Consider the following 13,080-nt stretch of genomic DNA (forward strand, 5'->3'; position numbering starts at 1 on the left):
AGGGTGGCCCCTGTGGGACAGTGGGATGTAGGGAGAGACAGGGAAGCTGTGACTTATGGGACAGTGGGGTGTAGATAGAGATATGGAGACTGGGATTTGTGGGACAGTGGGGTGTCGGGAGAGACAGGGAAGCTGGGACTTGGGATAATGAGATGTAGGAGGAGACAGGGATGCTGGGATTTGTGGGACAGTGGGGTGTAGGAAGAGACAGGGATGCTGGGACTTGGGATAGTGAGATGTAGGGGGAGACAGGGATGCTGGGATTTGTGGGACAGTGAGGTGTCAGGAGAGACAGGGAAGCTGGGATTTGTGGGACAGTGGGGTGTAGGAAGAGACAAGGATGCTGGGACTTGGGATAGTGAGATGTAGGGGGAGACAGGGATGCTGGGATTTGTGGGACAGTGGGGTGTAGGAAGAGACAGGGATGCTGGGACTTGGGATAGTGAGATGTAGGGGGAGACAGGGATGCTGGGATTTGTGGGACAGTGGGGTGTAGGGAGAGACAGGGAAGCTGGGACTTGTGGGACAGTGAGGTGTAGGGAGAGATATGGAAACTGGGACGTGGCACAGTGGGGTGTCAGGAGAGACAGGAAAGGTGGTACTTTGCAGGACAATGGGGCGTTGGGAGAGACAGGGAAACTGGTACAATGAAAGAGGATGAATCAGATCATATTGAGTAAATGTGCAAGTTGAATGGCCTTTTCCTGTTACCATCCTGTACACTCAGACACCATTTTAGTTGGTACCTACTGCACCTCATTCAGTTGCCACTGTATGTTTGTCTGTGGTCTTCTGCTGTTGTAGGTAGCCCATTCACTTCAAGGTTCAACATGTTGTGCATTCACAGATGCTCTTCTGCACACCACGTTGTAACTTCTGGTTATTTGAGTTACTGTTACCTTCCTGTCAGCTTGAACCAGTCTGGCCATTTTCCTCTAACCTCTTTCATTAACAAGGCATTTTCACTCACAGAACTGCCTCTCACTGTATGTTTTTTGGTTTTCACACCATCCTCTAGAGACTGTTGTGTGTGAAAATCCCAGATCATCAGCAGTTTCTGCGATGCTCAAACCATCGACAATCATTTCATGATCAAACTCACTTAGATCACATTTCTTCCCTATTCTGATGTTTGACCTGATCAACAACTGGACCTCTTGAGCATGCCTGCATGCTTTTATGCATCGAGATGCTGCCAGGTGATAGTCGGATTAGATACTTACAGTACATTAACTGGCAGGTGTAGAAGTGTACATAATAAAGTGTAAGTTTCTGGTAAAGACTCTGGCAAATTTCCATAGGTGTATGGTCCTGTGGAGAGCCTTCTAACTGGCTGCATCACCATCTGGTATGCAGAGGCCACTGCCCAGGATCAGAAAAAACTGCAGAGTTGCAAACTCAGACAGCTCCATCATGTGAGCTAGCCTTCCCGGCATCCAGGACACCGCCAGAAGGTGTCAGCGCCTATCATTAAGGGCCCCCCACCACCCCAGACATGCCCTCTCCTGATAGCTACCATCAAGGGAGAGGTACAGGAGCCCGAAGGCACACACTCAACATTTGAGGAACAGCTTCTTCCCCTTCATTTCAAGGTTCGACATGTGCATTTACAGATGTTCTGAATGGAAAATGAACGTAAGGAAACTACCTTACTATTTTATTGCTCTCTTTTCGCACTACTTAATTTAATTTTTAAACATATTTCTGATAGTAATTTTTAATTATAATGTATTGCAATGTACTGCTGCTGCAAAACACCACATTTCATGACACATGCCAGTGATATGAAAGCCCTCTCCCATCCTTTCCAGCTGCTTCAATGCAGACCTCTGGCCGAATGTGCTGAAATCTTGTGCTACCCTGTCGAAGCCCTCAGTGCGACAGCAAGCCGTGTGTCAGCCTGTCAGTCGGTTTCTGAAAGGGGAAGCCCCATCCAGATAGCCCGGAGGATTTACATCTCAGCCCTTCAGATGTGCAGTGTGCAGAGACACGTCAAATCACTCTGACAAATCCGTTTGTTTGTCCTGCCATGCAGCTGCGGCGCTGGAACGGTGAAAGCCCCGCAGGATGGCATGTCACTGACTCGGGGCTAACACCTCTCACTTTGAAATCCAATATCGGGGCCAGCCTCACCGACTGCACTGAGGCACACTCTGTCGTACAGCCGTGGGTTAGAGAGGCGTTCCTGTTGTGGAGGAATTTTTGCCGAATGTGTGGTCCATTTTTAAAATAAATTGCTTTTGGGCAATGTAATGTTATTTACACTGTACCGATAGGTATCTGTAAACAGAAGCAAACAGATTCTGGTATCTGCAGAAAATATCTTCTATGGCATGTCGTCTGACAGAAAGAGTTTAAGCATTCACCTCAATCATTCTCATTGATCGAGTGTGTGTGTGGATATGTATGAATGTCAGCGTATGCTCACACAATGAATACCATTGTGTATTGTGCACCGGCCAATAGACAAGAGAAGCTTAAGTCACAGGTGTTAAACTAATAAAATGAGCAATAACTGATACCCTACAGTGATCAGATTAGTTTCATTTGTCATATTTACATCGGCGCATCAAAACATCACAGGGGAATATATCATTTGCGCCAATGACCAACATGGTCAGAACGTGAAGGGGTCAGCCCGCAAGTGTAGCACGCTAGCATGCCCACAGCTCATTAACCCTGACCCGTACATCTTTGGAATGTGGGCGGGGTGGAACAGGAGGAAACCCACACAGTCTCTCACCGGGAGAATGTACAAATTCTTTACAGACAGACGCCGATCTTATAGTTGGCTCTGTAAAACGTTGTGCTACCAAGCCGCCTATCAATTGAATCAATATGAATGGTTCCTTACTATGGTTAGTCAGACTCTTGAGCTCACACTCCACCTCGTTATGACCTTGAACCTTATTGTCATCAGCCCTGCACTTTCTCAGGAACCGTTACACTTCATTCTGCATTCTGTTACTGTTCTACCGCATTCTACCCCAATGCACTATGTAATGATCTGATCAGTATCAACAGTATACAAGACAAGCTTTTCACTGTATCTGAGTACATGTGACAGTAATAGCAATTCCTAACCTGTTTAGATTTTGCTAAACTTTCGCAATATGCCGTCATGCCTTCAGTGGCTCAGTGTTAGTGTGACTGCAGGGATGATGCAGATGCAGAGGGGAAATTGCACTTTGTGCTTTCTCTCGATATTGTTGGTTCAGTCCGGAGAGTAACGAAATGTCACAGTGTATGAAACTCTGCTCTGTCTGCAGAGATAAGTCTGTGTGCGGTTGGAGCAGTGCGGTGTTGTTCGGGTGGACTGAACTTCTTTGATCAGCCAGTGAAGCGGGCAGTGGTGTTCCGTGACTGAAGGATAAGCTGAACAAACAGAGATGAATTAAATCCAACGGGGTAAATTATTTTCAATCAGGTCCACTCCGACAATAAGCACCTCGATTTACAGCCGCCCACCTGAGTAGCGCCAGTGGGAGACTAACACAGACATTCTCATCGGATGTGGACCCAACCTTTTGTCCACCAGCCTGACCCGCTGTCATTAGCTGCATCCTCCACCCTCAACCTCAACCTATCCCCCAAACTCAACCCAACCCTCCACCCTCACCTCTCACCCCATCCCCACCGTCAACCCAACCCTCACCTCTCACCCCATCCCCACCGTCAACCCAACCCTCACCTCTCACCCCATCCCCACCGTCAACCCAACCCTCCACCCTCACCTCTCACCCCATCCCCACCGTCAACCCAACCCTCACCTCTCACCCCTATCCCCACCGTCAACCCAACCCTCCACCCTCACCTCTCACCCCTATCCCCACCGTCAACCCAACCCTCCACCCTCACCTCTCACCCCTATCCCCAACCCTCCACCCTCACCTCTCACCCCTATCCCCAACCCTCCATCCTCACCTCTCACCCCTATCCCCACCGTCAACCCAACTCTCCACTCTCACCTCTCACCCCTATCCCCACCGTCAACCCAACCCTCCATCCTCACCTCTCATCCCTATCCCCAACCTCAACCCCAACCCTCCACCCTCACCTCTCACCCCTGTTCCCCACCCTCGACAGGAATAGGGACCATGGCAGTGTTTCAACTGGTAACGGGCCCCAAAACGCTGTTGATGAGTTCAGTCTGCTGTGGAAATGAGAGCTCTTGTTTCCAATGTGGTCAAAACAGTAACGAAAACTTCAGATTCGGAATTAAATTTATTATCACTGACACCTATTGTGAGATTTGTTATTTTGTGGCCGCAGTACCATGCGATACATAGAAATTGCTGTAAGTTACAAAAATAAATAGTGGAAAAGAGGAATAACAAAGTAGTGTTAATGGATTCACAGTCACCATACACCACAGGAACCACCCTCCTCTCCTCTACAGTTCTTGCTGCCTCAGTAAAGCAGCCAGCACCATCAAAGATCCCAGCCACCCCGAACATTCTCTCTTCTCCCCTTCCCATCAGACAGAAGATACAAAAATCTGAAAGTATGACCCACCAGGCTCAAGGACAGCTTCTTTTCCTCTATCAAAATCTTGAATGGACCTCTTGTATGACAAGATAGACTCTTGGCCTTATAATCTACCTCGTTATGATCTTGCATTTTATTGCTTACCTGCAAGGCACTTTATCGGTAGCTGTTACACTTTATTTTGCATTGTTATTGTCTTTCCTTGTTCTACTTCAATGCACTGTGTAATGATCCGATTGGTCTGAACAGTATGCAAGATGAACTTTTCACTGTATCTTGATCGATGTTACAATATTAAACCGATACCAATATCAATATCGACACCATTCAGAAATCTGATGGTGGAGGGGAAGAGGGTTATGTGATGTAAAGGTTTTGAGTATCCATTTGTACACTCTTGGGGCCCTACCACTGGTTTGTACTCTGGGGGGACCTATCACAACTGCTGAAATGTTAATAGATACTGCACATGAATGCAGTTCTTACCGCAGACTCTGGGGGGCAGAATGTTGCAGATTGAGCAGAAACTAATTCTTGCACAGTATTTATTTTGGACGTTTTTTTTCTTAAACTCTGTTGACTTCTGTCCCAGGAGTGAACATCTGTTAACAAGCCTGACTGTCCAGCAGTCTAATTACTTGAGGACTGAGGGGAGACTGCTCACCATTATCTTCTACAATGCAATTAAACAGGGTCAAAGGAGTTGTGAAGGATGTGGGGAGTGAAGTGCACTTTGGGTAATAGACATTTACCCAGTTCCGACATTATCTCCTGATGACTTCCTGGGGCTTTGTCCAAAGGGCTGTGTGGTGTTGATCAGATCGGTAGAGATTGGTGAATCCAGGTAAATCTGGGTGTTTGCACATGTCTGCGGTGAAGTGGAAGGTAGCTCCAGGTGTGATGAACTAAAGGCTGGTGATCTCTTTCCATGACAGTTCTGGGTCATGGGTGTTGCTTGTATGAACAATTTGGCCTGTCTGTCAGAGCTGAGTAACTGTAACAGGGCTCTCATTACTTGCAACGTTGACCTTACAGAGGGTCCTGACAGCAGTGTGTTACATTCAACACAGAGTCTTCTTTCTAGTGTTTTCTCAGATATCAAGATCCAAGACTGGAGAGACATAGGTGACCTCAGATACTGGAGTCTCGAGGCAAACAATCTCAGCTGGAGGAACTCAATGGGTCAAGTCGCATCTGTAGGAGGAGAGGGATTGCCAATATTTTGGGCCGAACCTGCCTCAGGACTCTGTTTGGAAGGAGGTGGGGTGAGAGCGGAGAGGAGATGCAAGATTGGGTTCCATTGATCAGTACAGAAGGAAAGCCAGTCTTCCTGAGAAAGGCGGACATTTCAGATGTCTGGGAACTGAAAGTCTCATCTTGAGAGCAGATATGGCAGGGATGGACAAATATTCTGATCCAGGGCTTCAACCTGAAATGTCAACAACTCCTTTCCCCAGTGCTGCTCAACCCATTGGATTCCCCCAGCAGATTCCTTGAAGTTCTAATGCTATATTGCAAGCAGTGGCTATACTGTTACAGATGAGCATCGGTTGGTACATGAAGGGTTAACTGGTGTGTTTTTTTTGATGAAAAGAATATTCAGCCTTATTGTTTATGGGAGCAAGTTAATAAATGAGGAATTTTAACTGTCAGGATGGTGTGTGAGCCAATGGACTACAGGAGGTGATTAACCCATTGGCCTTACGAGAAATTTACTACGAAACTTTTCACTGAATCAGTGGTTTCTTGTGCAGTCAAAGGTTAATGAACAAAGCCTTAATGAGCAATACAAAACTCTAATAATTTAATCCTTTGATCTCTTTGAAGGCCGTATGCCCCTTCAACTTTGGCAATATCTATATTCTCAATCAAATGTTAGCTCCAAGAATAGCATTTAGATCTTGCTCTGGCTGAACATTAATAAAAAAATAAATTGATTTAGCAAGCTGCAAAAACGGGGAGTCGAAGACACTGATGTCAGTTTGATTCTCATAAGCAGACAGATCTTTATAACCCTAATATAATGAGGTGGTGTCACAGAGAGTGCCCAGGACCCCTCTCACCAACCCCCACTGGGAACCAATGAGTTCTTGGCCCATTTATTCAAACAATCAAGGCTAGTAAATGAGTTTTTCCGTTGGAAGCCAAAGAGAGTCTCAGCTAAAGGCCAGGAAGGTCGCAGTGCTTTGCTTCTTGATGTCGTAACAACAACTTTGCACTCAACATCAATAAAATTCTTAGCACATATGTATAACTACGGTGTGTAAGACTTTTGCACAGTACGGTATTTGTTAATGTGGAGTGGAGAGTGAGTTTGTAAATCTGGCAGGAGCAAAGGATATTGGGAATGGCGAGGGTGGGTTGCCATGGGAGGGGTGTGGGACAAGTGGCAGGGAACCAGGGACGGGGCAAGGTGGCATGGGTGGAGATACTCCCAGTCCTGAGGCACCTGGCAAGGTCATTTGATTCCGAACGATTGGTTTATTGATCCTTACAGAATGTCTCTCTGGTACTTCCCACTTCCTCCCCTCTCCCTTCCCCTTTTCCCAACCATATTCCCCTCTCCCTACCCCCTTCACACTCTCAGTCCACAATAGAGATACAAATCAGAATCAGATTTATCATCTCTCACATATGTCATGAAATTTGGCTTTTTATGCGGCAGCAGTACAGTGTAATGCATAAAATTTAGTATAATACTGAGCAAAAGTCTTAGGCACTCCTGTTGTATATATGTGCCCAAGACTTTTAAACAGTACTGTATGTATGTAAAGCTAAAACAACAGATTTTGTGATTTCAACTGAACGACCTTATTGTCGACTCAACCCCTGAAACTAGAGGATCTTCCCTGTAAACCATGGTATCCTTGGCTGGGCGGTCCATTGCCTGCTTCATAGATCAGCTGACCGACAGAAATTCCCATGGTTCCTGTGTGAAACCGTGGTGCAGCTAATGAGGAGGCAGCCTCACTACTCAGTACAGGAAGAATGTGGAAGCTTTAGAGACACTGCGGAGGAGATTTACCAGGATGATACCTGGATTAGAGAGCACGTCTTATGTGGCTAGATTGAGAGTGCTAGATTTTCTTTTTGAAGCAGAGGATGAGGGGTGACATAGTAGAGGTGTATAAGACGACAGAGGCATAGATAAGGTGGACAGCCAGAGACTTTTCTCAGGACTGAAGTGGTTAATATGAGGCGGTAAAATTTTAGGGTGATAGGAAGAAAGTATAGGGCGGATGTCAGAGCTAAGTTCTTTACATCAGAGGCTGCATGGGACAGACTGCTGTTAACTTCTTGAGTCTGAAACACTCAATCTGTTAATCTTAGGGCATGGGTTGATAATTCCAAACCCCAGTGGATCAAAACCTGTTCTGACTGGGAAGGACTCTCACCTGTGCTGAGGGTAACACTGCAGAACAAGTTGTCTGAAGTTTATAATCTGCCTTCTTCTTGATTTACAGAACGATGCTGGGGGACAGCGAAGCCTCATCAACAAGTGGACCACGTTCCTGAAAGCCCGCCTGGTGTGTTCCGTCCCGGGTCCTGACGGAGTCGACACCTATTTTGATGAATTACGTAGGTATCCTTCCCACTCCGGGACTTGGTTTATCATGTTGTTGTGCAGAACGTTAGTGAGGTAAGAGAGGTGTGTTTGATGGCTGTGGTGTGGTGAACGTTGTACATGCAAAACCAACAGTGATATGTCCCAGACAGCTCACAAAACTAGGTACTCTGGTAGATATACTTCTGAACTCTGCTTGCTACAGTCTGCAGCCTGTAATTTCACTTTTAAGGATGTCCTTTTGAGCCCATTAAATGACCTGGCGCTTTTGTGATCTCCTGGGGGATCTGGCAAATGAGACTCTCAAGAGTGCAGGTACAGCCAGGGTGGCCATCGCCAGGGATCATTAGAGGTGGACGCTACGTTGCTGCCTGACGACGAACACAAACCCGTGGTCAGCTCCGTTACTCTGCACTGATTGAAGCATTGAGCAAGGTTAAAATCTTCAAGGATGAGAGCCGAGAAATGAACGGATGTTCAGTGCCAATTGCCTGCATTGTAGAGATCTCCCTCTCTTCCTGCTATTACTGTCAGGGGGGTGGGGAGTGCAGGCATCTTAGGTTCCACGTCGCCAGGTTCGGGAGCAGTTATTGCCTTGTAGCCATCGGCTCCTGCACCAGCTTCACCCGCCTCAGTGCTAAAGTGGATCTGTGACTATGGACTCACTTGCGGGGTCTTTGCATTTCATACTCTCTGTGTTATTTGTTTGCTTTTTAGTTGTTTGCACAATTAATTTTTTTTGTTTTGGTACATTGGGTGTTTGATGGTCTTTGTTGTGTGTTTTTTTAAAAACGGGTTCTATTGGGTTTCTTTGTCTTGTGGCTGTCTGCAAGAAAGTGAATCTCAAGGTTGTATATAGCATGCATACTTTGATAATAAATGTACTTTGAACTTGGTCATGGGTTTCTGCTAAACCCCATGGAGAGCCAAATGACCTCCTTTCAGCAGAGCCTAAGAGGAGTTTCTGGTAAGACAGACTCTTGACCTCACGATCTACCTCACTACACCTTATTGTCTGCCTGCACTGCATTTTCTCAGTAACTGTTACACTTTATTCTGCATTCTGTTATTATTTACCTTGTTCTATCTGTGTAATGATCTGATGTGTATGAACAGTATTCAAGACAAGCTTTTCAGTGTATCTTGGTCCATGTGACAATAGTAGACCAATTCCAATTATAGCGATAAAAGTCCTTCGTTAGTTGTTTTGCTTGTCTCAATCCTGACCTCGATAGGTTCAGAATTAAAATGTCTGCAGAATGCCTCCAAGTGTTTTCTCAGTCATCAATCAGTTAATGTGAAAAAAAATAATAGCAGCCACATCAGTCTTGGAACCAACTCTATCATTCAATAACTTCTTGGTGGGGCCTTTGATTGATGATTCTTCAGTTGACAGTAGAAGGAGCTGACAAGCTGACCCAATTGGAAGATATTCTCCCAAAGGCCAATGACCAACATGCTGGTAACGTTCCTTCACTCTTTGTCTTGCATTAGTTTCCTCTTCCTCTATCTGCTTGTGCTCTTTTGCACGTAGGTGGGCTTCTTTGAGCCAGAGTCCTTGGCAGCCTCCTGTGGAAAGACTAACACCACTTCCCACAGGAGAGGGTTTTCAGATGGCTGCGGGAAGGGCCTTCCTCCTTTTAGCATCTTGATATGTTGTTTCACCGCTGGACTAACCAGTCAAAACTTGGCAACTGACCATCAGAGGAGAAGTGGATGAACATGGAACAGAACATAGAACAGTACACCGTGTTACAGGCCCTTCAGCCCTGAATGTTGTGCCATCCCTTTAACCTGCACCAAAATCAATTTAATGCTTATCTCCTACATAACCCTCCATTTTTCTTTCAACAACGTGCCTATCTAAGAGACTCTTAAATGTCCCTAATGGACCTGCCTCTACCACTATCCCTGGCAGCATGTTCCATGAACTAAACAAACACTGTGTAAAAAACCTTCCTCTGATAACTCCCCAATACTTTCCTCCAATCATCTTAAATTGATGACCTTGGGCATTTGCTCCTCTGCAGAAAAGTCTCAAACTATTCACTCTGTCTATGCTTCTTGCCATCTTGTACATCTCTATGCCATCTTGTACACCTCTCTGCCATCTTGTACACCTCTCTTCCTCCACTCCAAAGAGAAAAGCCCTAGCTCACTCAGCCTCTCCTCATAAGACATGCCCTCTAATCCAGGCAGCATCCTGGTAAATCTCCGCAAAACCCTCTCTAAAGCTTCTACATCCTTCCTGCAAACACTTCTGTTCAGAGAGCCTCCTCAACGCAGCAATGGTTGTATGAACTGAAAGCTACTTTGATGATTAGCTGAAAGATGATTGTCCAGCGATATGTTTCCTGGAGTTTAACGTTTTAACATTAACAACTCTGTTATTCTTGGCAGAGGATGTGTTCCTGCTCCAGACCAGAGATCAAAGGAACCCCCTTGTTTATGGAGTCTTCACTACCACAAGGTAAATAAGAAGAACTGATGCATGTGTTAAAACTTCCTGAAGCAGTGGACCTCTTCAGGTTCAATACTGGCACAGGTAGAGTGAAGCAGTGGATTTATTCAGGAACTATACTGGTGTAAGTGGAGTGAAAGATAAAGGTGTTTCTGTTGGGATTTTCTGACACAAACAAGAGAAAATCTGCAGATGCTGGCAGTCCGAGCAGCACACACAAAATGCTGGAGGAACTCAGCAGGCCAGGCAGCATCAATGGAAAAGAGTACAGTTGACGTTTCAGGCCCAGACCTTTCAGCAGGACTGGAGAAGAAAAGATGAGTAGGTTTAAAAGGTGGGGAAAGAGGAGAGAGAAACACAAGGCGATAGGTGAAACTGGGAGGGGGAGGGATAAAATAAAGAGATGGGAAGTTGATTGGTGAAAGAGAATCAGGGCTGGAGAAGGGGAGTCTGATAGGAGAGGACAGAAGGCCATGGAAGAAAGAAAAGGAGGAGCACCAGAGGGAGGCAATGGGCAGGCAAGGAGATAAGATGAGAGAGGGAAAAGGGGATGGGAAGTGGTGAAAGGGGGGCATTAATGGAAGTTTGAGAAATCAGTGTTCATGTCATTGGGTTGGAGCTTAATCAGACAGAATATAAGGTGTTATTCCTCCAACTTTACTATGGCCTCATCACGATAGCAGAGGAGGCCATGGATAGACATATCGGAAAGGGAATAGGAAGTGGAATTAAAGTGGGTGGCCACTGGTAGTGAGGGAGGAGGTGCTCTTCATACTGCATACATTGTGCAGATGTTGTATGGGTTTGGAGGGACGTACCTGCCTCCGCTCCCACATTTTGAATTATCCCCCACTTAAATATGGATTGTGCATGCAGTCCTTGGGCTGAGCCAGCTGTGGAGCTTCACTTCCACAGTGTGTGGCCCCTGGGCCAAACTGGGTGTGGAGCCTCACTTCCACAGTGTGTGGCCCCTGGGCCAAACTGGGTGTGGAGCCTCATTCCCACAGTGCAGAGGGAGTGAAACTCCACACCAGTGCCATCTACCAAGGAGAGAGGGCAGTTGAGGGGAAGGGGTGGAGCAGGAACTGGCAAGTGATGGGTGCATCCAGGTGAGGGAGGGGTGATAGGCAGAGGGAGGAGGGGAGAGTGGGAACAGTGACAGAAGCTGAGGTGAGAGCTAGAGGTGAAAAAGGGCTGCAGATGGTAGGATAGGTAGGAGAAGAAGTTTGAGTGTGGAACCAGACAAGGGAGTGGGAGCATGGGGAGGGGGACCAATGGGAGGAGTATGTCGGTGAGGGGCAGATGGAGGGGGTGGCAGACAGAGAGTAGGTCACTTGGTACAATTTGATGCTTATTTGAGGGTTAAATGCAATTTCTCTTCTGTCAAATCTTTTCCACAAGGACATGGGTAGATCAAAAGTTTTCTAGGAGCCTTATTTTACCATTATGTCTAACTTTATCTAAGTACTTTACTTTTTTAATAAAAGAAATTATATCAATTTAGGTATTAATTTGTGGACATCCTTATTTCACAGTTCGATCTTTAAGGGCTCAGCAGTGTGTGCCTACAGCATGGCCGATATCCGCGCTGCTTTCAATGGACCCTACGCTCACAAGGAAGGTCCTGATCATCGTTGGGTTGAGTACGAGGGGCGAATCCCTTACCCCCGTCCAGGGACGGTAAGTACGCCCAGAGACAGAGTGGCCTTTATCTGAGCTTTCAGCTTAAGCTCAGCATGGGTGAGAGTCCAATGTTACCTCAAACTGCACAGGCGGTGCAGGGGGACTTGGGGGAGATGTACAGAGTCTGGTCATCTGTAGCAAACACATGAGTACAAATAGTTAATGGCAGATTCTTTACAGTGTAGAGGTGCGGATGGATCTTGGGGTCCACATCCCTCGAAGTTGCTATGCAAGTTGGTAGGGTTGTTAAGAAGGTTTATGGTGTGTTGGCTTTCATTAGTCAGGGGACTGGGTTCAAGAGCTGCGAGGTAATGTTACAGATCTACAAAAGTCTGGTTAGACAATGCTTGGAAAATTGTTTTCAGTTCGGATCGCCTCATTATAGGAAGGATGTAGAAGCTTTGGAGAGGATGCAGAAGCTTTGGAAAGAATGCAGAGGAGATTTACCGGGACGTTACCTGGATTCGAGAGCATGTCTTATGTTGGGAAGCTGAGCAAGCTGGGGCTTTTCTCTTTGGAGTGAAAGAGGACGAGTGGTGACTTGACAGGGTTGTATAATCCAAGAACGGAAAAATCATGAAACAGAAGTGTATACAGCCCAGCCCATCACAGGAAAATCCCTCCCCACCGTTGAGCACATCTACAAGGAACGCTGCTACAAGAAAGAAGCATCCATCAGATACCCCGCCGTCCAGGTCATGCTTTCTCTCACTGCTGCTGCCAGGAAGGGGGTACAGGAGCCTTAGGTGCCAGACCACCAGGTCCCTTCAATCATCAGCCTCCTGAACCACTGTGGATAACTTCACTCACCTCAACACTGAACTGATTCCACAACTTATGGCAAACACAAGAAAATCTGCAGATGCTGAAAATCCAAAGCAAC

General features: G+C 46.4%; 1 protein-coding gene across 9 annotated transcripts in view; it reads left to right on the plus strand.

Annotated features, from left to right (window-relative positions):
• Positions 1 to 13,080, plus strand: part of sema3d (sema domain, immunoglobulin domain (Ig), short basic domain, secreted, (semaphorin) 3D) — a 253,023-nt gene that overhangs the window by 182,890 nt on the left and 57,053 nt on the right. For all 9 annotated transcript variants that reach the window (XM_073066459.1, XM_073066460.1, XM_073066463.1 and 6 more), the window contains exons 9-11: positions 7,953 to 8,067; positions 10,454 to 10,523; positions 12,050 to 12,194. In XM_073066459.1, coding sequence (XP_072922560.1) covers positions 7,953 to 8,067; positions 10,454 to 10,523; positions 12,050 to 12,194 — 330 coding nt within the window. The remainder of the gene's footprint in view (positions 1 to 7,952; positions 8,068 to 10,453; positions 10,524 to 12,049; positions 12,195 to 13,080) is intronic.

Source organism: Hemitrygon akajei, chromosome 14 (genome assembly GCF_048418815.1).
Source record: "Hemitrygon akajei chromosome 14, sHemAka1.3, whole genome shotgun sequence".
NCBI classification, from domain to species: domain Eukaryota; kingdom Metazoa; phylum Chordata; class Chondrichthyes; order Myliobatiformes; family Dasyatidae; genus Hemitrygon; species Hemitrygon akajei.